General features: G+C 44.7%; 1 protein-coding gene across 1 annotated transcript in view; it reads left to right on the forward strand.

The window, feature by feature from the left end:
- Positions 1 to 21,347, forward strand: part of LOC136628883 (uncharacterized) — a 48,647-nt gene extending 27,300 nt beyond the window's left edge. The window contains exons 2-4 of the mRNA XM_066604976.1: positions 13,077 to 13,157; positions 17,934 to 18,046; positions 20,865 to 21,347. Of these exons, the coding sequence (XP_066461073.1) occupies positions 13,077 to 13,157; positions 17,934 to 18,046; positions 20,865 to 21,347 (677 nt within the window). The remainder of the gene's footprint in view (positions 1 to 13,076; positions 13,158 to 17,933; positions 18,047 to 20,864) is intronic.
- Positions 21,348 to 25,612: the final 4,265 nt, after the last annotated feature.

Here is a 25,612-nt window from a genome sequence, read left to right on the forward strand (position 1 = left end):
TTGATCGCTACAAGGACAGTGGGACACATGAAGAAATTGGAGTGGACAAAGCAGGACAATTCATTCGGTCTAGGTGTCAGATAGCTGGACACTGCTGGGATACATTTGTGGACTCTGCGGGCGTAAGATGCTGGAACCAGCACGTTTTCTGAACTATAGTGGTGAACCTCTTCAAAATTGGTGGCGAGAACCTGGGGGCAGCCCTCTGAAAAAATTGTTTTGACAGAGGCTGGAGGCAGCCCTGGTAAAAAAAAAATGTTTTTAAAGAGCCTATGGGGCACTCTGAAGAATTGGCTGTTCAGCATGCTGACATGCTGGTTTAGGAGGAGGAGGAGGAGGAGGAGGAGGAGGAGGAAGATCAGAGAAGGATAGACCAAGCTACTTCTATCAACAGGACACACACTTGGGCCTATTATGCAGATGCTTTCAGCACAAAACAAATAAAAGAATGAAAAATTAGGAGTTTTGTTAGTTGCTATATAGACTGCGTACACCAGTAGCAGTATACTATATAGAAGCGGGAACAGTATGCAGTATACAGCCACGATGCTTGTGAATGCTTTGTGTGCACTTCTGGTCCCAAGCAGCCAAACTGATGATGCACACAATGAAAGGAGTTATAGTCCTAGAAAGGACTGTTGGGTTCCAATAATTCCAATCCCATGCCACCTCCGTCACAAAATTGTCAGGAGCCACAAACGTGGCCATAAAGGGGACTCAGATGCCAGTACTTCTAACCATCTGCACAATTCAACAACCCCTTCTACAACAAAAGATTTTTGTACCGGGAGTGCAGGTGAACCCCTGAAACATTTGTATACCAAGAGTATAGGCGAACCCCTGAAACATTTGTGTACCAAGAAAGAGTATAGGTGAACCCCTGAAACATTTGTATACCAAGAGTATAGGCGAACCCCTGAAAAATTGGTTTACTAAGAGTATAGTCGAACCTCTCAAAAAATTGTTTGTTAAGAGTATAGGCGAACCCCGGAAAATTTTGTGTACCAAGAGTATAGGTGTACCCCTGAAAAATGTGTTTACCCAGAGTGCAGGTGAAACCCAGAAATTTGTTTTTAAATACAGCTCGTACTTGCTTAATTTGCTAACAGAGCTTGGAGGCAGCCCTCCGAAAAAATTAGTTTTTACGGAGCCTTTGGCCCTCTGAAGAATTGGCTGTTCCACATGTTGACATGCTGGTCTAGGAGGAGGAAGATCAGAGAAGGATAGACCAAGCTACTTCTCCCCTTTTTTGGGGTGATACAGGGTGCATGGTTCTTCTGTTCCAGCTTAAAGAATCTTTATGTTACTCTGCTTTCCACCGGTGGAGAAGAGAAGTCAGGGGAAATCCAGGCTTTGTTCATCTTAATGAGTGTAAGTCTGTCGGCGCTGTCAGTTGACAGGCGGGTACGCTTATCCGTGATAATCGCCCCAGCAGCACATAACACCCTCTCTGATAAGATGCTAGTTTCAGGGCAGGTCAGCACCTCCAAAGGCATACAGCGCTAGTTCGTGCCACGTGTCCAGCTTTGACACCCAATAGTTGTATGGAGCAGAGGGATCACAGAGGACATTGGTATGGTCGGCTATGTACTCCCTCACCATCTTTTTACAGTGTTCCCTCCTACTCAGCCTAGACTGGGGAGTGGTGACACAGTCTGGCTGGGAAGCCATAAAACTGGCAAAGGCCTTGGAGAGTGTTTCCCCGCCTGCTCTGGACATGCTGCCTCTTCCCCACATCTCCCCTGCTAGTTGGCCCACTGAACTACGTCCTCTACCACTAGCGTTGTTAGATGGGAACTTTACTATCAGATTTTTCACCAGGGCATTGTGGTATTGCATCAGTCTCGTACTCCTTTCCTCTTTGGGAATGAGAGTGCAATGGTTCTCCTTATACCATGGGTCGAGAAGGGTGAACACTCAGTAATCCGTGTTGACCAGAATGCGTCTAACGCGAGGGTCACGGGAAAGGCAGCTTAACATGAAGTCAGCCATGTGTGCCAGAGTCCCAGTACGCAACACATTGCTTTCCTCACTAGGAGGATGACTCTCAGTCTCCTCCTCCTCCTCCTCTTCAGCCCATACATGCTGAACAGATGTGAAGGAAGTAGCATGGGTACCCTCTGCAGTGTGGGCAGCAGTCTCTTCCCCCTCCTCCTCCAATACACGCTGAGAGACAGACGTGAGGGTGGTCTGGCTATCAAGTGACGTATTGTCATCCCCATCTCCTGTTCTATCCGCAAAGCCTCGGCCTTAATGCTTAGCAGCGACCTTCTTAGCAGGCAAAGCAGCGGGATGGTTACGCTGATAATGGCCGCATCGCCGCTCACCATTTGTGTAGACTCCTCAAAGTTTCCTAACACCTGACAGATGTCAGACATCCATGCCCACTCCTCTGTGAAGAACTGCGGAGGCTGACTACCACTCTGACGGCAATGTTGCAGCTGGTATTCAACAATGGCTCTATGCTGCTCGTAAACCCTGGCCAACATGTGCAACATATAATTCCAGCGCGTGGGCACGTCGCACAACAGTTGGTGAACTGGCAGCTGGAAGCAATGTTGCAGTGTCCTGAGGGTGACAGCATCTGTGATGGACTCTCGGAAATGTGCGCACACACGACGCACCTTGCTAAGCAGCTCAGACAAATTGGGGTAGTTTTTAAGAAAGCGCTGAACCACCAGATTGAACACATGGGCCAGGCATCGCATGTGTGTTAGTCTGCCAAGCTGCAGAGCTGCCACCAGGTTATGCCCATTGTCACACACCACCATGCCTGGTTGGAGGTTCAGCGGCGAAAGCCACAGATCTGTCTGCTCCGTCAAACCCTGTGACAGCTTTTGGGCAGTGTCCCTCTTGTCACCCAAACTCAGGAGTTTCAGCACGGCATGTTGACGCTTCCCCACCGCAGTGCTGCAGAGTCTTGAGCTACCGACTGAAGGCAACGTGCTCACACATGGTAATTGAGAGGTGGAGGAGGAGGGTGGGGGTTTGGAGGAGGTGGCATAATAAGCCGGAGAAACCATAACCGAGGTAGGACCCACAATCCTCAGTGTGGGTAGCACGTGAGCGGACCCAGTGTCAGACTCGGTCCCAGCCTCCACAAGGTTCCCAGTAACCGCGTTGGTGAGGGCATGGCTTATATTCCGTGACATGTGCTGGTGTAGGGCGGGGATGGCGAAGCGGGAAAAATAGTGGCAACTGGGGACTGAGTACCGAGGGACAGCCCCCGCCATGAGGTTGCGGAAAGCCTCTGTTTCTACCAACCTATATGGCAGCATCTCCAGGCTGAGAAGTTTGGAAATATGCATGTTTAGTGATTGTGCATGCGGGTGGGTGGCAGCATATTTCCCCTTGCGGTTCAATACTTGGGTTATCGACAGCTGAACGCTGCACTGGAACACATTGGTGGAGGCAGTGGAGGACCGTGGAGGTGAAGGTGTGGGTGCAGGCCGGGAAACGCTCGTGCCTGCATCCTGGGAGGGGGATTGCATCTCAGTGCCAGGATGTGACACAGGGGAAGAGGCAGTGGTGTGACCCACAGGCGGTGAATGGCCTTTGTTCCACTTCATCGGGTGCTTAGCCATCATATACCAGCGCAAGCTGGTTGTTGTCAGGCTGGTAATGGTGGATCCCCTGCTGATCTTGGTGCAGCACAGGTTGCACACCACTGTTTGTCGGTCATCCTCGCTCTCAATAAAAAACCTCCAGACCTTCAAACACCTAGCCCTCTGCACGGAGGCTTGCGGCGAGGAGGTGCTGTGGGGAACAGTTGGGGAATTATTTGCTCTGGCCCTGCCTCTCCCCCTGGCCACCCACTGCCTCTTCCAACATGTTCTGCTGCTGCACTTGCCTTCCCCTCTGAAGCCCTGTCTTCAGTAGGCTTAGCAACCTAGGTGGGGTCAGTCAGCTCATCGTCCAGCAGCTCTTCCTCTGAATCCTCAGTCTGCTCCTCCCTCAGACTTACTGCCCTAACAACAACCTCACTGACATTCAACTGTGTCTCATCATGATCATCCACAAATAGCTCTTGAGACACTACTTGGAAGTCCCCACCCTTAGCACCCCGAGTCTGTGAAAGGTCCAAATTTTGGGCATCGGTCACAACAAACTCCTCAGGTGGCTGATGACGAACCATTTTTTCCAACTCAGAGTAGGGACTTGAGAACAGTTCCGGGGAGTCTGCCTGTTCTGAATCTCTCCTTTTCCTGGAGTGACCAGGCTGGGGGGAAGGAGGAGCAGCCTGAGGAATCAGAGGTCCAGTGCCTTGGCTAGCATGAATGGACTGGGTGGAAAACTGGGTGTTGGATAAATTACTGCATGCATTATCCGCTATCCATGTCATCACCTGATCGCACTGTTGTGCTTTTAATAATGGTCTGCCTTGCGGACCTGCAAAATGTGAGATGAAGCTAGGGAGCGTAGATAGGTGGCGTTCTATGAATCCCTCAGCAGCAGGCACAGTTTCACCCTGCCCAGGACCTCGGCCTCTGCCCACACCCTCATTCAGATGCCCACGTCCTCTACCTCGACCTCTACCCTTACCCCTAGTCTTCATCATGTTGGATAATGCACTTGGACAAAATGCTATGCAAAATGTGAGTTACTTTGCGTACGCTTATAGGCCAAAATAAACACAATAAACAGTGTATACTGTTGTTAGATAGCGTAGATTGGCAGCACCCAGACACGGTTATATACCGTGGGCTTTCGGCAGGCTCCAAAAAAATTTAAACAGTGTATACTGTTGTTAGATAGCGTAAATTGGCAGCACTCAGACACGGGTGTATACCGTATGCTTTCAGCAGGCAAAAATAACATTTGAAGTGTTTATACTGTTGTTAGATAGCGTAGATTCACAGGACGCACACAGGGGTATATAGCGTATGCTTATAGCCACCCAAAAAATAAAAATGATAGGAGTTTTGTTACTTCCTATCTAATCTCTTTACACCACTAGCAGTATACTGCATAAAACCGGTAACAGTATGCAGTATACGGCCAGGATGCTTGAGAATACTTTGTGTGCACTACTGCTCCCAGCCAGCCAAACTGCTGATGCACACAATGACAGGAGTTGTAGCCCTAGAAAGGACTGTTGGGTTCTTGGAGTAAGGATCCCTGCCTAACCGCAACCTGTACCCTACACTATCGCTTTCCCTATAGCAGCAGCTCTATCCCTCAGCTCATGCAGTATGCATGTGAGGCGAGCCTCAGGTGACCGGAGTTTGAATACTTGGAGGTCACCTGATCAGCCCAGCCAGTCACTGGTATAGAGGTGCATAGGGTTGGCACGTCACAGCAGAAAGTGGTAAAGCCTTCCCTGCATGTTTATGCTAAAAAAATGGCGCTAAACATGTGGAGAGGGGGCATGACATTTTCTCAAGCACAGCGTGGTGCTCGCTCGAGTAATGAGCACCTTCGAGTATGCTACTGCTCGAACGAGCATGCTCGCTCATCTCTACTAAGCTTCCTTACTGCAATGGCAAGCAGCTGATCAGAGGACATATCATAAATGTCTGATAGAGATGGGTCTCTCCTATCTCTACAACAAAAATACCCCAAACCTGTCTCATCTGCCACTATGCTATGTAAGCTATTTCTGTAACTCAGATTCACTTCCATGGGAGTTAGAGCTTCTTAAGATGCTCGTATTTGCGGGCGTAAAATATACGTGTGCAACGCACAGCGAACAAAACATAACTATGCACCGACCCCCCCCCCCCCCAAAGCTACCTCGTTCACTGCAAAAACATTTCTATTAAGCGTGCACAATTGCACAAATGGTCGTCTGAAGAAGGCCTTAGGGAAACAACGTAGCATAGTCAACTCAGCTGTTTCTGTAATCCTGACTGCCTTTCCATTCAGCCGTGGTCTGGGTGCAGGGAAACTCCATTCTAGAGTTTTGTGGATCGTCTATCTATAAGACATTATGCAATATCCTGTGGATATGCCATACATGTAGAAGATGGGAATACCCCTTTAATATCAGAATGCACAGTTGTATCACTTCATACCTTATCCGCACTGTAAGGGCTTCTTCACATGAGCGTGTTTTTGTAGGTATTTGCACACGCAAAATCTGCACACGCTTAACATACAGAATAGAACCCATTAATTTCAGTCGGTTCATTCTCATAAGTGTATTCCACGTGTGTACAAAAGAATAGGTCCTGACCTATCTTTCTGCATTTTGCAGGTTCGAAGAATGCAAGGAGAAGGGTGTGACACTGTGAAAAACGCAGGAAAAAAACCAGCTGGCCCTTATCAGGCTTTAATAGCCATTCAATTGCACGGAAAGTGTGTGTCACCTGCATGTGTGAACGGGCCCTGCGCAGGAAATAATTACAGTAATATGCGCAGACATGCACACAAACCCCTGATTATACCCCCTCCAAGCCTCGTCCATGTGCAAATACGCTCATCTGAATAAGCCCTAGGGCCTCGTTCAGACAGCACAACTAACATCAGACTGCGGATTCCATGTCCCACTCTCATCCATGATAAGGGCTTAAACACATGGGCGTAATTTTGTCCCGTTTTGTTCTGGATTCTCGCACGTTAATACTACGCACGAAAAAAGATAGGGCAGGACCTGCCTTCCCCCTTTTTTTTTTTTCAAACTCACGCACAATAGCACCAAGTTTGAAGAGTCATAAAAGAAAAAGCCTGGTTCATGCGCTAATATGTTTTGGAGCGGCGAGTGTATTAGCGCATGTGTCCATCTGTTTAAGCCCTAAGGACCAGAGTGTGACATGCAATGATTTATTTCACACAGACCATCAGTCCTTGTAAAAACTCGCCTATGTGAATAGCCTCATAGGCTATAATGGGATTGTCTGTATAAAACATGTACAACACACAGGGATAAAATACGCCCGTCTGAAGAAAGCAATGACAAGCAATATTATGAAACAGCTTCATTGACCTTAAGCCAAAATGTTCATAATGTGATCTTTGCAAAATAGCTGATCTGCCTCCAAATAGTAGACAGCGGAAACAACATCTTTCAGCTGTAATTACTTCCTCTCCATCACTGGTCACAAGGGATGACGTATGTACTTACCATAGTATGCTTCTTGAGGAATGACAACTAACCTCATTGCACTAACTCCACCTGCAGATACTTTTGACCCCTTGACTTTGTTCCTGAATCCTTATGTGAAGTAACAGTCTAGTTTGTGCTTCACATTCATCCTCCCTCAACTCTTTACAGGCAAGAAGTAGCTGGCTGGCCAAACAGAACTGTTGCCATATTAAGGGCTTGTCCAGCTTTTAGAATGAAATGTTGTCATAGGCCACCTGCAGACGGCCGGGTCGGATCCCGCTGTGAGAATTCTCGCAGCGGGACCCGAGCCGAGCCCCTGCAGAGACCAGCGTGGCACTCACCTGCTTCCACGGCTCTGGCTTTGTGATGTGCCGGCTGCCGCCCAGCCAGCGTATGCACAGAGCGGAGCCAACGTCCGGGGAGTGACAGAAATAGAGCATGCCGTGATTTGTTTTGGCAGCTTCCACTGGCGGCAATTCTGCGGGAAATCCCACCACGGAATTTCCACCCGTCTGCAGGTGGCCTTAGGGTGCATTCAGACGACCGTATATAGGCTGGGTATTCATGCCGGCCGATATATGGTGTCTCTCCCTGCAGGGGGAGGAGGCTGGAAGAGTCGGGAGCAGTGCTCTGAGCTCCCGCCCCCTCTCTGCCTCCTCTCCACTCCCTTTCCGCCCCTCTGCACTATTTGCAATGAGAGTAGGCAGGACAAGGCAGGGCTAAGTTCTGGGAATTAGCTCCACCCCTGTCCCGCCTCTCCTCATTAAAAATAGTGCAGGAGGGTGGAGAGGAGGCAGAGAGAGGGCGGGAGCTCAGAGCACTGCTCCCGGATCTTCCAGCCTCCTTCCCCTGCAGAGAGAGACGCCGTATATCGGCCGGCGTGAATACCCGGCAAATATACGGTCGTCTGAATGTGCCCTCACTTTGTATTTCATCTCCTCAGCATTTTAATACCTCTGCTTGCTGCCACCGGAAGGAAAAATTGTTAGTTACATTCAGAAATTGAAAATCAGCTGATCGATACTTGACCTGCTCGCACAACTAAGGGCGGCTTCACCCGAGCATATACGGAATCATGCACACTTCAGTGCAAAGTATTGAGGTTGATTTCGTGCGTGTCTGCACATAGTGCTGTACTTTATTGCACACACGGGGCCTGTTCATATTCACAAACAGCACCCCCGCGCTCTGAGTTAAAAAGCTATTTAGCCTAATGAAGTCCAGATGTGTTCTTTTCTCACGATTTTGCGCTGTGTTTCATGCACTCCCTTGCGTATTGTGCACGCATTTGCGCACATCCCATAGACTTCTATTAGGGCAGAAATAGAGCAGGTTCTATTTTTTAGCATGCTCAAAAAAGAAAATGCAAATGAACCCACTGAAATCTGTACAAATACGCCAGTGTGAAACTGCCGTAACGGATGAGATTGTTAACACAAATGAAGCAATTTCATTAAAAACCACAAGACTCATATTCTGAACAGTTTTTGTTCAAATCACCAAAAAGACAGGTTTATTTTAGCTATGTTGGCAGTAGCAGCACTATGAAATCAATTGTATTTTAATGAAGGTGTCACATTGTGGGTTTCCAGGAGTACACTTCCACAGGTGTGGGATGATTGAGTCGGCCGGGTGTGCATTGCTCCAGTTGGCTAATCTCTATCAGTCTGCTGCACATAAATACCGGCCGCTCTTGCTAGAGGGTGCTGGTCATTTATCTTTCTCCTCATTCCCGCTCACCACCCTGGTGCTTGGAGTCATGCATGGTTTGCTTGGTGTTGCTGTATGCATGAGCTTCTGGGTCTGTTGGTGTGAACAGTGTCCAGTTCTGCTTGTATGCTGTTTACCATCTAGGGTGAGCCAGGCCTCTAGGTTCCAGTGTGGGGCTGTCCCTATTGGCAAAAAAAGGTGTGGGAATCCGGACACATGGATAAAATTTTTCCTTTGCTTTATTTCCATATCAGGCTTGCATAGTCAGGTACATGGTTTCACAGGTACATGGTTTTACAAGTACAGGAACGCGTATCGGCGTAAAGCCTTGTTCACCTCATTGGTATGAACGCCCCACGTACAGGCAGGACTTCCTATGGTTTAAGTTGTGTTGTTAGAGTAGGGACTCACGAGACAATGAGGACCCTTATCATGGGCTTGTGGTCTTCGAATATCTTGGCCAAAATACTAACCATGCATACTAAGTATGTACTTTAGCTCTTCCATCTGCCCATGCATGTTGGTATTCTAAGTAAGTGTTTTGGCATTTGTCAGTCGCTGTTGGATGCCTGCTCACAAGTCCTGTTTTCAGTTCACTTGGTCGTGGTGCTTGGAGTGGTGTCCAAGTCCTGCTGGTGTTAGCAGTTCAGTTACAGTTTGTTTCCCAATGGCTGAGTTATTTATACTGTGGTCCAGTATTCTCCCTTACCCCTGTTAGGCCCAGGTCGCAGGCCGAAAGGCGTTTAGCAGGTCCGCACTTTTCAGAGTGGTCTATGTTTTTAGGTAGGGAACTTTCCCAGGGGTAAGCAGGGTCAGTTTTCCCATTTGTACGGTGTGGAAACAGAATGGCGTGCGTTGCGCCCAGTATGAACGTGACATAAAGGTACGCTCATATGGAAATAATTCACATTGGAAAAATCTGACCTGGTTTGCATTGGAATATCTATAGCAGAAATTAATCTGTTTATGGCCTCCTTTAGACAAGCTATAACACAAAAATGCTCGCTGCAACACAGTGTATTTGTACATGATGCTCCCTTTCTGTGGAATTGGCTATCATAGTCTAATAAGGTCCAGCTGTCCTCTTTTTCAGTGTTTTGCGCAGTGTTTCACCCTTCCCCTTGCGTATTTGCCCATCTCCCATAAACTTCTATGGGCCATTGCTGCACAAAACTCACGAAAATAGATCAGGTCCTAATTTTTTGCTCATGAACTTATGAGAATGAACCCATTGAAATCAATGGGTTCTATTCTCTATGTTTAGCACTTGCCGATTTTGCGTTCGCAAAACGGCAGTATGAAGGAGCCCTAAGTGCAGATTTCTGCAGCAGCTTTCTACTACAGCTGCTGCAGATTTCTATGCAGATTAGCCTCATTTTGGGACTCTTCACATGGGACAGAATATTTTGCAACAGTGTTGCAGAATATGCCGTCCTGGAATTCTGCACCAAAAGCCACATGGCTACCTGGATTTTAATGCAGAATTGCAAGTAGAATTCTGCTATTTTCATTTCCGCATCAAAATCCACACGTTAGCAGAGCAGATTTCTGTGCTGAATATTCCACAGGAGGCCATATTCTGCACCACTGTTCACAGGGCACTATTCACCACCGATTAGATGCGGAATCTGTGTGTAATCTGTGGCAAACTCCATGCAAATAAGTGGCCCGTACATTTTAACGGGAATCCACACAAGGAATCTGCGTCGGGAAATCCACAGATGGACTAGTCCTATTGAAAAAGGGCTAATCCAGATCTAATCAGCAGCAACTGCATGTTCAAGTCCAAGATCGAGAACCGTAACTCAGCTGCATTTTCAAATGCCTACAAAAAATAACACCAGTTGAACGCTTTTTTTTAAAACAAATATTGGTGGTGATTTTTTGTTACATTTGTCAAATACGTGTTTTCTCGTGTTTTTCAAGTCCTACAAAAAAGCTTATTGGAAGAATGCCAGAAAAAATGCCATACACCAAGCAAAAATATTTTATTTTCCTTAGGGCTTATTTAGATGACCGTATATCGGCTGCGGTTTCACGCTGAGCCGATATTCGGTGTCCTTATCTGCAGGGAGGGGAGGGTGATAGAGCCAGGAGCAGGAACTGAGCTCCCGCCCCTTCCCTGCCCCTCGCCACTATTTGCAATGGTAGGGGAGGGGCGGAGCTAAGCAGTATCACTTAGCTCTGCCCCAGGCCCGCCTCTCCTATTGCAAATAGTGTCAAGGGGTGGAGAGGGGGCGGGAGCTCAGTTCCTGAAGAGGGGGACACCATATATTGGCTCTGCGTAAAAACCCAGCCGATATACGGTCGTCTGAATAAGCTCTTAAAAGCTATATGTGAAACCCCTCTAAAAGCTTCTTGCACACATTCTGGCATTTTTTGGGGGGGGGGGGGGATTTGTAACAAAAAGCCATTTAATTTATGTGCTTGCTTTTATTAAACTCTTTTGTGTTTCTTTGGTCAAAGTTTTTTTTGTTGTTGTTTTTTTCCTATGGAGAAATCTATGAAAAAATGCCAGAAAAAGTGCCAGACCTAGATTATGCTGCAATTTTGAAAAATGCCATGCACTAAAAGTTTAAGAGCAGTGTCACAAGAAATGCACAGTTTGTAATGTGTTTAATAATTCCCTATTTATCTACAGCTAATATCTGAATGTAACTTTTTTGCTGCAAGTGGCAAAGAATGTCAGGGTCAAATTTACAAAAACTGCCATGTTCCGGAAAAAGAAAAACACTATGATACCAGCCTTAGGCCTCCTTCCCACGAACGGATTTCCGCCGCGTAATTCGCGGCGAAAATCCGCTGCGTTGCCCGCAGCTATTAGGTTCTATTGAACCTAATAGCACAATGCTCACGATGCGTAATTCCACCGCGGAATTACGCACCGCGATTTCTCCCGTCCTCACCCGCAGCATGCTCTATTTTTTGCGGGTGAGGACGGGCTGTACGCACTGACGGCTTCCATTGCAGTCAATGGAAGCCGTCCGTTCACGCTATCTCCCGCTGTAACCAGCGGGAGATAGCGTGAAAAAACGCTTTCCCGCCCACCGCCGCGCGTCATATGACGCCATATGACGCGGCCGGCCGCGTCACGTGACACGGCCGGCCGTGCACGTGACACGGCAGGTGACGCGGCGGTGGTGGGCGGTGACGGGCGGTGACGCGGCGGCGGTGGGCGGGGAAGCGATTTCACGCTATCTCCCGCAGGTAAGTATAGGGGCTCTGGGGGGCGCCGTGACGGGCTTCACTGCGTAATATTACGCGGCGGACCCCGTCACGCTCGTGGGAAGGAGGCCTTAGGCTGGATTCAGACGAACGTATATCAGCTCGGTTTTCACACTGAGACGATATACGATGTCCTCATCTGCAGGTGGGGAGGCTGGAAGAGCCAGGAGCAGGAACTGAGCTTCCACCTCTCTCTGCCTCCTTCACACATTCTAAGGCCACTTTCAGACAAGCGTATTATGGGCGTGCCTTGCGTCCAGACCCAACCACAGGTCTACTGACCTAAACTCACAGCATCATAAGGATATATGATGCTCCAGAAAGTACAACAAGTCACACAGGCAGTCGGAATTATTGATCAGGTCTAAAGCAGACACCATTTATGGAACTTACTGCACTTTAGAAGAAATGCAATGGGGATCAGTAATGGCACAAACAAAATTGTAGTGGGGAGATCTACTAAGTTATATGCTTTACACATATTGTGCACATACCTAAAAAGTTTTCTAAATTCTTTGTAACTGTTTCGAAAAGAGTCTAGAACAAAGGATGTGACTTAGATAAGTTGTAATGTGCTCCAAATTTATTAGGGACATGCACAACTTAAAAGTGTATATGTATGACAGCCTTGAGGTGGTAAATGGAGGAGAAATTTGTGGATAGGGCTAGAGTGAGAATACCAACCATATTCTGGCTAACGTGAAAGCACAGGAGCGATTATCGCTGGCGCAACTGTCGGGCAATGAAGCGCCCAGTGATTGTCTCATGTAAAAGGACCCTTACAGTTGCAGCTTAAATCACCAGTAATTTAGAGAGTTGCTTATGGAAATGTCATAACCGCAATGTCATCAGAGGACCGCGCAGTTCTTTGGTGTCACCTGTACATAGCCTTTTCAGTCAAGGTTTACTCCAGAATCTTTGCATCTGATGTAAAGAAAAAAACACACACACACACACACACACAAGCGTCACTTCCTATTTTGCGGAAGACTCACTGGTGGCAATCACAGTATTAGTGTATATTTTCCATGCGATTGAAAAAGATAGGAGGAGATGACATGCACCATAAAAAGACAACTTCTTCTTTCTGAGACAGTGATAGCACACGCAGAAGTAGAGGACTGTCTTGTGTTCCTTAGCATGGTGGGGAGATTTAGAAAGTGTGAAAAGTTTTCAGGTAAGTCTTGCTTCTTTGGTTTGTGCATAGTATCTCTGCTGTAATCTCTAAGTGCCATATGTAACCTACGGTAAGTATCTTGCGACGCTAGAAGAGTTTCTTAAATGTGTGAATGCCTGGCAAAAGCCACTTCACATGACACGTGTTAAAGTGCTGTAAATGTGCATCCTGCCACCTTCAAGAGACATACGGGTATTTTATAACTAGAGATCTAGAAGGGAAGGGAACTTAAAGGTGTATAAAGGAAAAAAATTGTCTTCTCGGAACTTTAAAGATCTATTTAAAACAATCTGCACTGATTGCTACCACTGAGTCACAGGGTTTTTTCATGAGTTATATATAACCCTTTTAGTTTAGTCCGTTAAAGACACCGAGTCTCTAAAATATGTGCATTTTTTTTACTGGAAGTGTTTTCAGAACAAAAACCCCTCTCTAAAGGTGCAAAGTGGAAAACCTCCAGTGTTATAGTCTTACATGTAAAAACCGTATTGGTTTTGTGGTTTTCCTGAGTTAAACCGAATTTGAAAAACCTAGTAGGATAACCAAAGAACAATTCTAAAATGTAGAAGACTACAGCAGCCATAAATGCTACCAGTGTAAAGGACTGGCTTCTCTAATGCCTGGCAATCAGCTGTTATCAAGGGAGAAGCCACATGATTCATCCTGAGTGGAAAATGTATGGGCGACCATGTACAACATATTATATATCCTTGTGCAAAGAACACTAGAGTTGGAGTCGCTTTTGAGTGGTCCTCAGCTTTGGTCTATAGAAGGGGGTCTTAGCAGAGAAACCCCTTCCCATTAGGTGTCTATATGACCTAACAGATATGAAAAGGAGTTGTGCCGGTGATTACTTGCAGGTCATATATTATCCTTAAAGCCTGATCCCCTTTTTTTTTAAACTCTTTCTTCTATTCACATCCCCACCTGACCAACTGCCTCAAAACTCACAATATAGCTATGTAGCTCAAAGATCAGATTGGTGCAAGAGGAGAAACAATAACTTTGAAGTTTCACGTTAACATTTTGTAACATGCAAGGAAGTTGTTGACTCATACTCTCTAGCTCTTTCTACATCTCCTCTTAACCTTATTCTCTTATGAATCTTCCATCACCTTGAAAAATATATTTTAACCCCTTCCTGACATGACATATGATGAGTACAATTACTGGGTTCAGAAGTAACTCTCATCCTGGCTATTTAAACCATTAGATACAGTTGCATCTAAACCGTTAGACACTCCCTTTGTCATTTTATCAGCCCTCCTCGTGACATAATCATGGGGTGACCAGGGGTTGTCATGGCAGCTGAGGGCCCCCATGTCTGCCATCCTAGCCCATTTTACACCCTGTCAGAGGCAGAGCGTCATAGAATAACACTCTCAGCAGAATACACTGCAATACAGAAGCATTGCAGGGTATTAGGCAAATCATCAAACAAAACGATTGCATGTTCAAATTGCCTAGACAAAAAAAAGTTTAAAAAGTGCCATGAAAAAATACAATAAACTTTAATATGGCTGTGACAGCATAACAGTGACTGCATAAAAAATGGAGCACACATGCATGCCACGTGAGTGCATTCCGCTTTTTTGACTTGAATGGATGATTCTGGTCCAAGAATTGCACCATTTTATAACATGCTGCGATTTATTTATTTTTTTACATGGACCATCAATTCCTGAAGAAGTGGGTTCAGGTTCTGTAATTTTCAAACTTCGACAATATTTGGATCTTAAAATTGTCTGTGTGAATAAGGCCTTAGGCTACATTCACACGGGCGAGCGCAATATCGGGCTGAGAAACTCGACCCAATATCTCGCTTTCCAACATGCGTTTTACATGTGGATGTGGGACATTTTTCATTCAAAAATGGCTCGCATCACCTCTGTCAAATTGTGATCCTCCAGTGCATCTATCACATGTGTCAGAGGATCAGCAAGTGTTTCCTATTGATTTCAATGACAAACATCACATCACACTTGCGATGTATATGACTATCCCGTTGAAAACAATGGGCGATGTGTTCCGAGGAAATGTGAAAAAATAGTACATGCAGTGATCTTTTTTAACCTTGCAGCATCGCTTTAAAAAAAATTGCTCGGGTGAATGACTCCATTCAAAAGAATGGAGTTCATATCCGTGCAAGTTCTGTGCGTATAGCCTTAGGCTTCTTTCCCACGAGCGTATATTGGCTGTCTTTTCACGGTCGGCCAATATACGCTACCATCTGTGGCGCTAAAGCTTATGAACGGACGCACAAATCTAATGTTTATGCGTTCGTTCACATGGCATGGGCCCTGGCGCATATAGGCCGAGGCTACCATGCCGTCACCCCTTTCCCCTCCTAGCTCTGCCCCTGTCCCGCTCCCTTCTATTGCAAAGAGCAAGCGTGGAGGAGAGCAGAGGGAGGGAGTTTTGCAGCCGCGCTGCTAAACTCCCTCCCACCTCCGGCCCAAAAGATAGTTCCAGGACTATCTTTTGGGCCCGATGTAAAAACGCCCAGCGCTATATTGGTCGGCTGGGCCCTTTTATGTCACGAGAATATGGGATCCAATGCATCAGATCACAGCGTATATCGGCCGGCCGTGACATACGCTTGTGGAAAAGAAGCCTTAGAAGGATTGTTTACAAAAAGAGACCCCCTGTCTATATGCTCTATTATAGCTGATCTCACATGATACATTAGAAAGGAAAAAGTAATAACTATGTTAGTTATCTACCCTGACTCCACAATAAGCTTTCAAATATACCCAGCATGTCAAGCATATATGTTTACTGCAAGAGAAATAAGCCGCTACCAGACACACAATTGTACATGCAGCCTTGAGTTATAACACAGGCTGTAACATAAGATCAGTAAATGTCATTAATTTTGTTTACAAACTTTCCCAACTTTTTAAGTAACTTTTAATGCAACATAAACTTATGATAGAACTAGTTTGAAGTTATCATGCTTATGTATGTGCAGGGTCATAGCAATGCTGTGAAGCAGCTAATGTTTTAGCTTGTCTGGCAAATAACACAGGTGATATTCAGATTTTACCATGCATATTTGCCTTAGTTGAACATATAAAGCAATCCCCAGGAAGGCCAGAGAGGTGAGCAGACTTTTGAAGCTACTTAGTTCAGCAACCGGGAACCAGGCCTTCAGCCGAGGGGACGGCAGGGTACAATATGGCACTAGTTCACGGTGGCTCTACCATCTTCTTTCCCAAATGGCCAAAGAGTAACCTAGGCCAGCCACCGGCAGGGGAGATAAGGGTGTGTAACTTGGTTACCACAGAGTAGTTCCTGAGTGTTGTCATGACTCTAGTGTCCCTAGACAAGTGACGAATCACCCGCCCTGAATAAAGATCAGTCCACAAACAAAATACTTTTCAAAACGCGCTTTCCTTTTACTCATGATTAACTTGGTAATTTTTCAGTTACAGACAATTGCTTGCGTTTTGCAAAATATGGCATTCAATACTTCAGAATAACTTTTAGATTTACATCTCTTGGCTCATTCAATTAACGAACAGTTCTTTTCCCAAGGCGCACATATCCTCAGTTGTTCTTATTTGATGGATACTTCTCTTGGGGCAAACAGTCTTAAGCTTCACGGCCTTTCAAACACATTCACATCTGTTGCTAACTGCAATTAGTTTCTCACTGGTTTCTTTGAGTTGCGGTTCAGCGGGGGAGCGGGCCGTACTTGCACTCTCGCACCAACTCCTTCCCTGCATTTCATGCATTCCAATCCCTGGAGGGGATAAACCTCTCACAAGGAGAGACATGGTCCTGGCTCAGCCCCGACAGGAGCAGCCTATCTCTCCTCCATCTCCATTCTCTCAACCTCTCACTCTCTCATCTTCCTCTCAACTCCTCTCTCTCCCTAACTCCTCGCCCTAACATCTGATGCACTCCACAGCACACACAAGGTAGGACAGACAATACACATAACCAGACTAGACTGATACAATTCCCAGACATGAACTCTTTTATGTCCTGTTTACGTTAATACAGATAACACTGCACCAAACAACACTCTCAACAGTGACATAAGACAAACATAAAGACAAACAGATCCAGTGCTGGAGGGGCCCCAACTCTGGGCCGCTACATTAGCTTGAAATAGTATAGTAAATATTAGAATCTACAGTACAATTTTCTTCTTCCAACCATGAATGGAAGCTAGCTAATTATGCAGATATCAGTAGAATGGTGTTAAACGGGTTTTGTCATTAGAAAAAAAATAAAAATACTTACCTATTTCTCCCCCATCAGTCTTCTTACCGCATCTTCTCCTCGCTGGTCTTCTCGTGGCTCCTCCAGTCCCACCAGGTCACCTCACCACCAGCCGGCCAGACCCTCTTCCTCCTGTTTTGGAGCATCTATTAGTTGCAGTTCACTACCTGCAGGACAATGAACGCTATGAGTGACGCAGCATTCACTGCCTAGCAGGGAATGCCGATCCTCAGCAGCCTGCTTTATCACGCAGTCGCGGACTAGTCAGTGAATGCTACGTCACTAGTGATGTAGCATACATTGCCCTGCAGGAAGCAGAATGCCAGGAATGCACGCTTCGTCACAGGAAGAAGAGGATCCGGACGGCTGAAGGTGACGGGACCCTGGGGGACTGGAGGAGCCAGGAGCAGATCCGTGAGGTGAAGATCTGGTAAGAAGGCTCCCTGGGGAGGAATAGGGGAGTATAGAACTTTATTTTATTAATGACAGAACTTCTTTAAGTTTAAACTTCAGCCTTGAATTAAACACTGTATTGTTTGTACCTAGGTTTCCTATATGGAATGTTACTGTTGCTTACTTTAGCTGCTAATTGCAATGGTGATGTCCTTGAGCTGACCAAAGAAATGCAACATCAAGCAGAAATACTCTTTAATGAATCAGTAAGTATCATTATGTTCATATTCTGTTTATTGTATGTTTGAATGCTATACTAGTTTAGCTATGTGACTTGTACTGTTTCCTTTAGAACATTTTTACAATTCTGTGAGGAAAAGGCAACTGACAGCTCTAATAAAAAAAAGCATACTTCCCCAAATTCATAATAGGTTGCAGCATCTTTTGCACCATGTTCTGTAAAGCAGTACTCCTGTGCATTTCTTTTTTCACCATAGAAACAGATCTTGACACCAAGCAAGGTGGAAAAACTGTTTTAAATATCCTTAGGTAATATTTCCTTATGTCACAAGCCCATCCTCCTTTTGAATAAGACATATGGGAGAATAGATTACACGAATTCCTTAATTATTCTTATTTATTGGGACAAAAAAACTCTGAAGACTTAAAGGGGTTGTCTCGCGAAAGCAAGTGGGTCTATACACTTCTGTATGGCCATATTAATGCACTTTGTAATATACATCGTGCATTAAATATGAGCCATACAGAAGTTATTCACTTACCTGCTCCGTTGCTAGCGTCCCCGTTGCCATGGTTCCGTCTAACTTCGGTGTCTTCTTGCTTTTTTAGACGCGCTTGCGCAGATGGATCTTCTCCCTTCGGCTGGTCTTGGAAGCATCGGCGATTTGGCTCCGCCCCCTTGTACGCATCATCGCGTAGCTCCGCCCCATGACGTGTGCCGGTTCCAGCCTCCTGATTGGCTGGAATCGGCACGTGACGGGGGCGGAGCTACGCGATGATGCGTACAAGGGGGCGGAGCCAAAACGCCGATGCTTCCAAGACCAGCCGAAGGGAGAAGATGCATCTGCGCAAGCGCGTCTAAAAAAGCAAGAAGACACCGAAGTTAGACGGAACCATGGCAACGGGGACGCTAGCAACGGAGCAGGTAAGTGAATAACTTCTGTATGGCTCATATTTAATGCACGATGTATATTACAAAGTGCATTAATATGGCCATACAGAAGTGTATAACCCCACTTGCTGCCGCGAGACAACCCCTTTAAAGGGTTTGTCCAGGACTAGAAAAAGGTCTACTGTGTTTCCAGAAACAGTGCAACATCTCTCCGTGTGCCATGTCTGGTATTGCTATCCATTAGCATCATTTCAAGTGAATGGATTTAAACTGCAAAACCAGGTAGGAGCTACTGGGCAGACATGGCACTGTTTCTGGGAAAACAGCAGTCAGAAACGCTATCTTTTCTCCTTAGGGAGAGCACCCAGATGGTGAGTGAGGAGACTCAAAAGGCCATTTATGCTAATATTCAACTAAGAGAGATGGACTAATACCTCCACAGTGCCACCTATTGTAAGGCAGCATTCCTTCAAGTCAAAGTTAGACTCTTTATACAAGCCTTGTAACAATGACTAGGAATTAAAAGCAAAGCCAGACTCCATGTACAGACAGCTTTTAATTCCCAGTCATTGTTACAAGGCTTGTATAAAGAGTGTAATTTTGGCTTGAAGGAATGCTGCCTTCCAATAGGTGGCACTGTGAGGTATTATTCTATCTCCCTTATTTGCATATTACCTAGAGAAGCGTGCATGGTAATTTGAGTCTCCTCACTCACCGTCTAGATACTCTCCCTAAGGAGAAGAGATAGCGTTTCTCACCCCCATCTCAGGCCTCTCACTAGCAAAGCCAACTTAACTTACAAGATAACACCTCACAACATATACGGGTGTGAGCATTCTAGGCCATAAACTGAGGTAATGGCACTTCATAATCAATTTACATATTGCTATCCGATCCCATGACTTTTGGCATGTCAGTGTATAAAAAAGTTTACTACTTTGTAAAAAAAAGAGAGGTCTTTGCAATTGGAGGCTTTTATTAAAATACCACATGCAGTGACAAATGATCTTGTTTTTATAACATTGTCAATTTTTTTACCCATTTTGGGAATTCAAATTTAATAGAAATTCATCAGTGATTTGTTTTCAACATAAAAATATTAGATTTATACCAAATGCTGAAAATAATTATAATAGAATTTGACACAAAGGGGTTATTTACTAATACAACACTAGTTGTTTGTCATCTTGCAGAGCGTTTAGTCAGGCAGATCACCGCTGATTGTCACTCACTTGTTGCTGACTTCTTGCTCAGCGCTTCACATCCTATGTGAAATGCTGAGTGAGGAGAGTTTAGACGCATCGAGAAGTGAAAGAACCAGCGATGATTTTTTAAATTCTGATTAAAAGTAAGTGACAAGGGAAAAGTAAATGAATAGTAAATGATGGCTTTACATTTAGAAGAGCATACTCGCTAAGGACAATTGCACAAGCGAGCATTGCCCTTAGCGAGTACCTGCCTGCTCGAGAGAAAAGGTTCGGCTGCCGGCGGCGGGCAGGGAGCGGCGGGGGAGAGCGGGTAGGAACGGAGGGGAGATCTCTCTCTCTCTTTCCCTCTCCCCCCCCCCCCCCCTGCTCACTGCCGCAACTCACCTGTCACCCGAACCTTTTCTCTTGAGCGGGCAGGTACTAATGGCCCTTAAGACAGACAATCTTAATATGTGCCAAATTCATCATGCTGGATGGTAAGTAAGTTGAATTTTAAGACTATCTAGTCTAAGTTTATGCTGCCTATTAGTTGGCTTTGTTTATGCCAAAAATTGTGCAGCAATTTTTGGCACAGTTTAGGCCATGCCCCTCTTGTGTATGAGTTGGAAAGAATGTAAAGTTTCTTAAAACACATAGTAAATGTGGGATAAAGCTTGTAAGACAAAAACTGTCAAATTTTAATAGTAAATCTACTCCAACATATTTTATAACCTGCACGATATAATAAATACATCTATATTTTAGGTCACGGAACATGAAGTTTTTGCGAACCGATGTAAAAGGCACCCAAACAGTACTCACAAGAATTCAGAAAATTTACTCAATGCAACAATTGAAGCTCTAATTTATTTCAGGGAGGCCTTTAATCTGCTATTCCTCAGTCATACATCAGAGTACAAGCATAAAGTGAAGCTAGAAGAAGCAAAACAACAGATTGAAGAACTGCAGTATTTGTTGCTAAATTTTTTAAAATCCTGTAATAAATCGCTGGAGGATGTGCTGACTTCAAACATGCAGAGAGTACTGCGTACTAAATATGACCTACCGCACAGTGAAAACCGGTATGAACAAAAGTATGAATGCTGTCAACTGATAAATGTTTACAAGGAGTTCTTGAAAGTTGTTCGTTATATAATTGAGAAAATTTCAAAAAAAGGAACATCCAAAAAATGTTTCAAACAGCAAATGACCGTACACAAGAAATTAATGCCCCTGACAAATAACTGAGAAATATAGACTTGCACATCTATACAACAAAGTTTCTGAAAACTGGAACTACAAATTTTGCGCAGTAGGCCAAAAAATGTTGAAGGCTTATAAAATGAATTAATGGCCACAAATGGAAACAAATCTGATTTTCTATCTCCCTGCACAAGTGCAGAATAATTGCACCTGCGCCAAGAGAAAGGTACTAATCATGTCGACTTGAATCTATCACATGACAGTTATAAGCACTTACCGTGAGGCATGTGATACTGGCAAAGTAGGGGATATTAATAAGCACTCTACATGGCCAAGCATGTATAAAGAGAGGGGCTCACCTATTGCAACGATGGGGTGTGTTAAAAACGCTGTTAAACGTATTTGAAATGCCATTCGAAAACGCTGTAAAATAGTGCGTTTTACAAACACCTGTGTGAGACTGGCCTGAAACATAATGCAAATATTTTATGGATTTATTTATGGTTATACTTTCCGTCACTTATTTAACCTAGATTTACTTTGAAGCAATGCGGCAGACCGTTACTCTTTCCAGTTAAATGTTTCCCTGGTACACAATGTGTAAGTTGTATGTGAAAAACGTTTTTCATGGTAATTATTATACTTTTATTTATTTCCCATGTAACTGCGCTTTCTAGAACTTTTGGTATGCCATAAGGACATGTCAAATGTTTTGGTCGCTGGGGGTCCAGGTGCTAAAACTCCCACCTTTTGCTAAAACGAGCCAGCTGAAGCCCTTGTCAGAGTCTATGTATGTTTTATTCTGAAACATTTCAGAATAAACATACTTTGCCATATGATTCAGAAGGGAGCTGGAATTGAGTCGAAGGGGTGGGCTGTGAAAGCCTTTCCCTACCCAAATCATTTAGAGCAGTGTTTCTCAACTCCAGTCCTCAGGGACCCCCAGCAGGTCATGGTTTTAGGATATCCTATAGTAAGAACACCTGTGGCAATGTCTGAGGCACTGACAATAATTACATCATCTGTGTAACACTGAGGAAATCCTGAAAACATGACCTGTTGGCGGTCCCTGAGAACTGGAGTTGGGAAACACTGATCTAGAGTGACCGCTCTCTCTCCTTTTGTGTATAGGGAGAGAGCTGTCAATCTGCACTCTGTGAGCAAGCAGAGGCCCGCTTCTTTGGCTTTAAAGGGGTTGTCCCGCACCGAAACGGTTTTTTTTTTTTTTTCAATAGCCCCCCCGTTCGGCGCGAGACAAACCTGATGCAGGGGTTAAAAAATAAAACCGGATAGTGCTTACCTGAATCCCCGCGCTCCGGTGACTTCTTACTTACCTTGCGAAGATGGCCGCCGGGATCTTCACCCTCGGTGGACCGCAGGTCTTCTGTGCGGTCCATTGCCGATTCCAGCCTCCTGATTGGCTGGAATCAGCACACGTGACGGGGCGGAGCTACGAGGAGCAGCTCTCCAGCACGAGCGGCCCCATTCAACACGGAGAAGACCGGACGATTAGACGCTGAAAATTAGACGGCACCATGGAGACGGGGACGCTAGCAACGGAACAGGTAAGTGAATAACTTCTGTATGGCTCATAATTAATGCACGATGTATATTACAAAGTGCATTAATATGGCTATACAGAAGTGTATAACCCCACTTGCTTTCGCGGGACAACCCCTTTAAGTTCCGTTCCAGCTCCCTTCCAAGTCATACTGCAAAGCATGTATGTTCTGAAATGGCGCAGCATTTCAGAATTAAACTTACATGGATGCGCTGTACATACCTGTCCTGGGTAACAGGTTCCCTTTTAAATATGTCTCAGTTTTAATTGCAATATGAGACAAATTAGAATTAAATTAAGTGAGGAGACTAATGGAGGAAGTATTAGGATTTTTAAATATTGTTTTTTATGCCTTTTCTAGATTTTTTTTTTAATGACTATATGCTTGTTGTATATCCGACAAAATGGTTACCTTTGCCTGTGCAAGTCGTGCTATTAGTTAGGCCTTTTTTCTAATATGTATGCAGCCATGGATAATGGATATTTTATTTAACCTTGAAGCTTCATAAGCCATGTATCTGCAACGGTTTGAATTCTTTGATGAGTATTATTTTGTAAATAGGTCTTGCTGGGCAATGCATTAACGGATGAGATAGTGTTGCAATAGTATAGACATCCGATAGTTGTTCCCAGAATTTTCTTTATAAGGAAGTCATACTGAAGAGGAACTCAACGATGAAGAATTGGTCTATAGAAGATAGTACCTCTGAATCTCTCTGGAGCACCCAGTTTTGTCTGATTTGTAAAAGTTACTATGAACTTTATTAGTGTACAAACCATGTTCCAATATATTTCACAATACATCCTTCTGGGATCCAGGTATTATAATCTGTGACATGTCCTATCTGTAGAAAATCTTGCAATTTAAATATATAAAATTTAAAATAGAATCTACTGGCAGAAAAATATTTGCGCAGTTCCTCCGTGGGCTCAAGCTGGTTGTGTAGCTTGACCCATTTCCTTCTCTCTACAGTGCTTCCAGATTTGTAGCAGATGCCAATCCTATCTAGCAGAAACAGAGTTCTGGTGCCTGCAGTTCTCAGCCGTAGTCCTTGAGCAATACTCAAAACTTGGCATAAAAAGGGGATTATTTGCCTTTTTTACCTGATTGATTTGAAAACCAACTACACTGGCTAGCCATATGGCTAGCTAAGGACATAGATGCCTATTAGTGATGAGCGAGTATACTCGCTAAGGGCAATTGCTCGAGCGAGCATTGCCCTTAGCGAGTACCTGCCGCTCGAGACAGAAGGTTCGGGTGCCGGCGGCGGGCAGGGAGCTGCGGGGGAGAGCGGGGAGGAACGGAGGGGAGATCTCTCTCTCCCTCTCTCCCCCCCGCTCCCCCCTGGTGACTGCCGCTATTCACCGCTCCCCCGCGCCGGCACCCGAACCTTCTGTCTCGAGCGGGCTGGTATTCGCTAAGGGCAATGCTCGCTCGAGCAATTGCCCTTAGCGAGTATACTCGATCATCTCTATGCCTATACATCCTCCTGGAAGCTAAATAGGACCCAATATTTCATGATTCAAATCTATAGAATTGGACTTTATCTTGGTTGCATAATGCTGTTTCATGGAAAATCACAGATTGTTACTATATTTCTATACTAGCAATTAGCTCTAAAGTTTTTAGTCCTATTGCAAAGAATTGATAGTGACTGTATTAATCACTTTTTAAATAAATTCTTTAAGCCTCTTTCCCAACAGGACCTACGCACGCAAAAATCACGCATGTAAAAAAAACTTGCCCCTATTACAACCAATGGTTTCCTGTGGGAACAGTCAGATTTTTTCCTTCATCTGAACGTTCCCATAGGAAACCATTGGTTCCAAGTTTTTTAGGCGCGTGATTTTTGCGCACGTAGGTGCCCATGAGACAGTGGCATCAGAGCTCGTTCAGACGAGCGTGATTTTAGCAAAGAATAGGCATGTGAAAAGATAACGTGTATGAGAACCAATGCTTTCCCATGGAAACGTTCACATAAAGGAATTTTAGACGCGCATAAAACTCGCACCTAACAAAGATAGAGCATGCGTGTGCAATTTCACTGCAAATTAAGCTCCAGACTTAATAGCTGGTAATCGCCTGTTCACATGATTTTTAGTGCAGTATAGCCACTATCTTCTCACGCGCCTATTCTGCACTACAATCACGCTCGTGTGAACGAGCCCTTAGGCAACTATTTGTGATACTGCTTGAGATAATTCTTGGACATAATTGAATGTATTTAGTTTTACCTGATGTAATTGTGATTCCTATTATTTAAATTATACATGTAGCTTTTTATATTAGAATTTAGTAATATGTACTGTATTTCAATTACTATTATTTATATTATAAATTATCCCTTTTATGTTACGATTTCGAATTATGTACTGTGATGTAATATAGTATTTATCATAGGAATACATTCTTATTATTTTCAACTTATCTAATTATTTATTATATTTGGATTATTTAATTTAAACAATTTGCACCAAATAAATCATATTGAGTTTTCCTAAATTATTGCCTTACTTCATTTGGGAACAATTATTGTAGCTGCACATCCAAGTGGAAGAATGTATCAAGTGGGGTACCACAAGGCTCTGTCCTAGGCCCAGTGGTGTTCAACATTTTAATAAATGATTTGGAGGAGGGAAATGAGGGGAAACTGATCAAATTTGCCGACGACACAAAGCTAGGAGGGATAGTTAACACTAGGAAAGACAGAGTATTCAAAAAGCTCTAGAAAAGCTTGAACAGTGGGCG

The sequence above is a fragment of the Eleutherodactylus coqui genome, chromosome 5 (assembly GCF_035609145.1).
Source record: "Eleutherodactylus coqui strain aEleCoq1 chromosome 5, aEleCoq1.hap1, whole genome shotgun sequence".
NCBI classification, from domain to species: domain Eukaryota; kingdom Metazoa; phylum Chordata; class Amphibia; order Anura; family Eleutherodactylidae; genus Eleutherodactylus; species Eleutherodactylus coqui.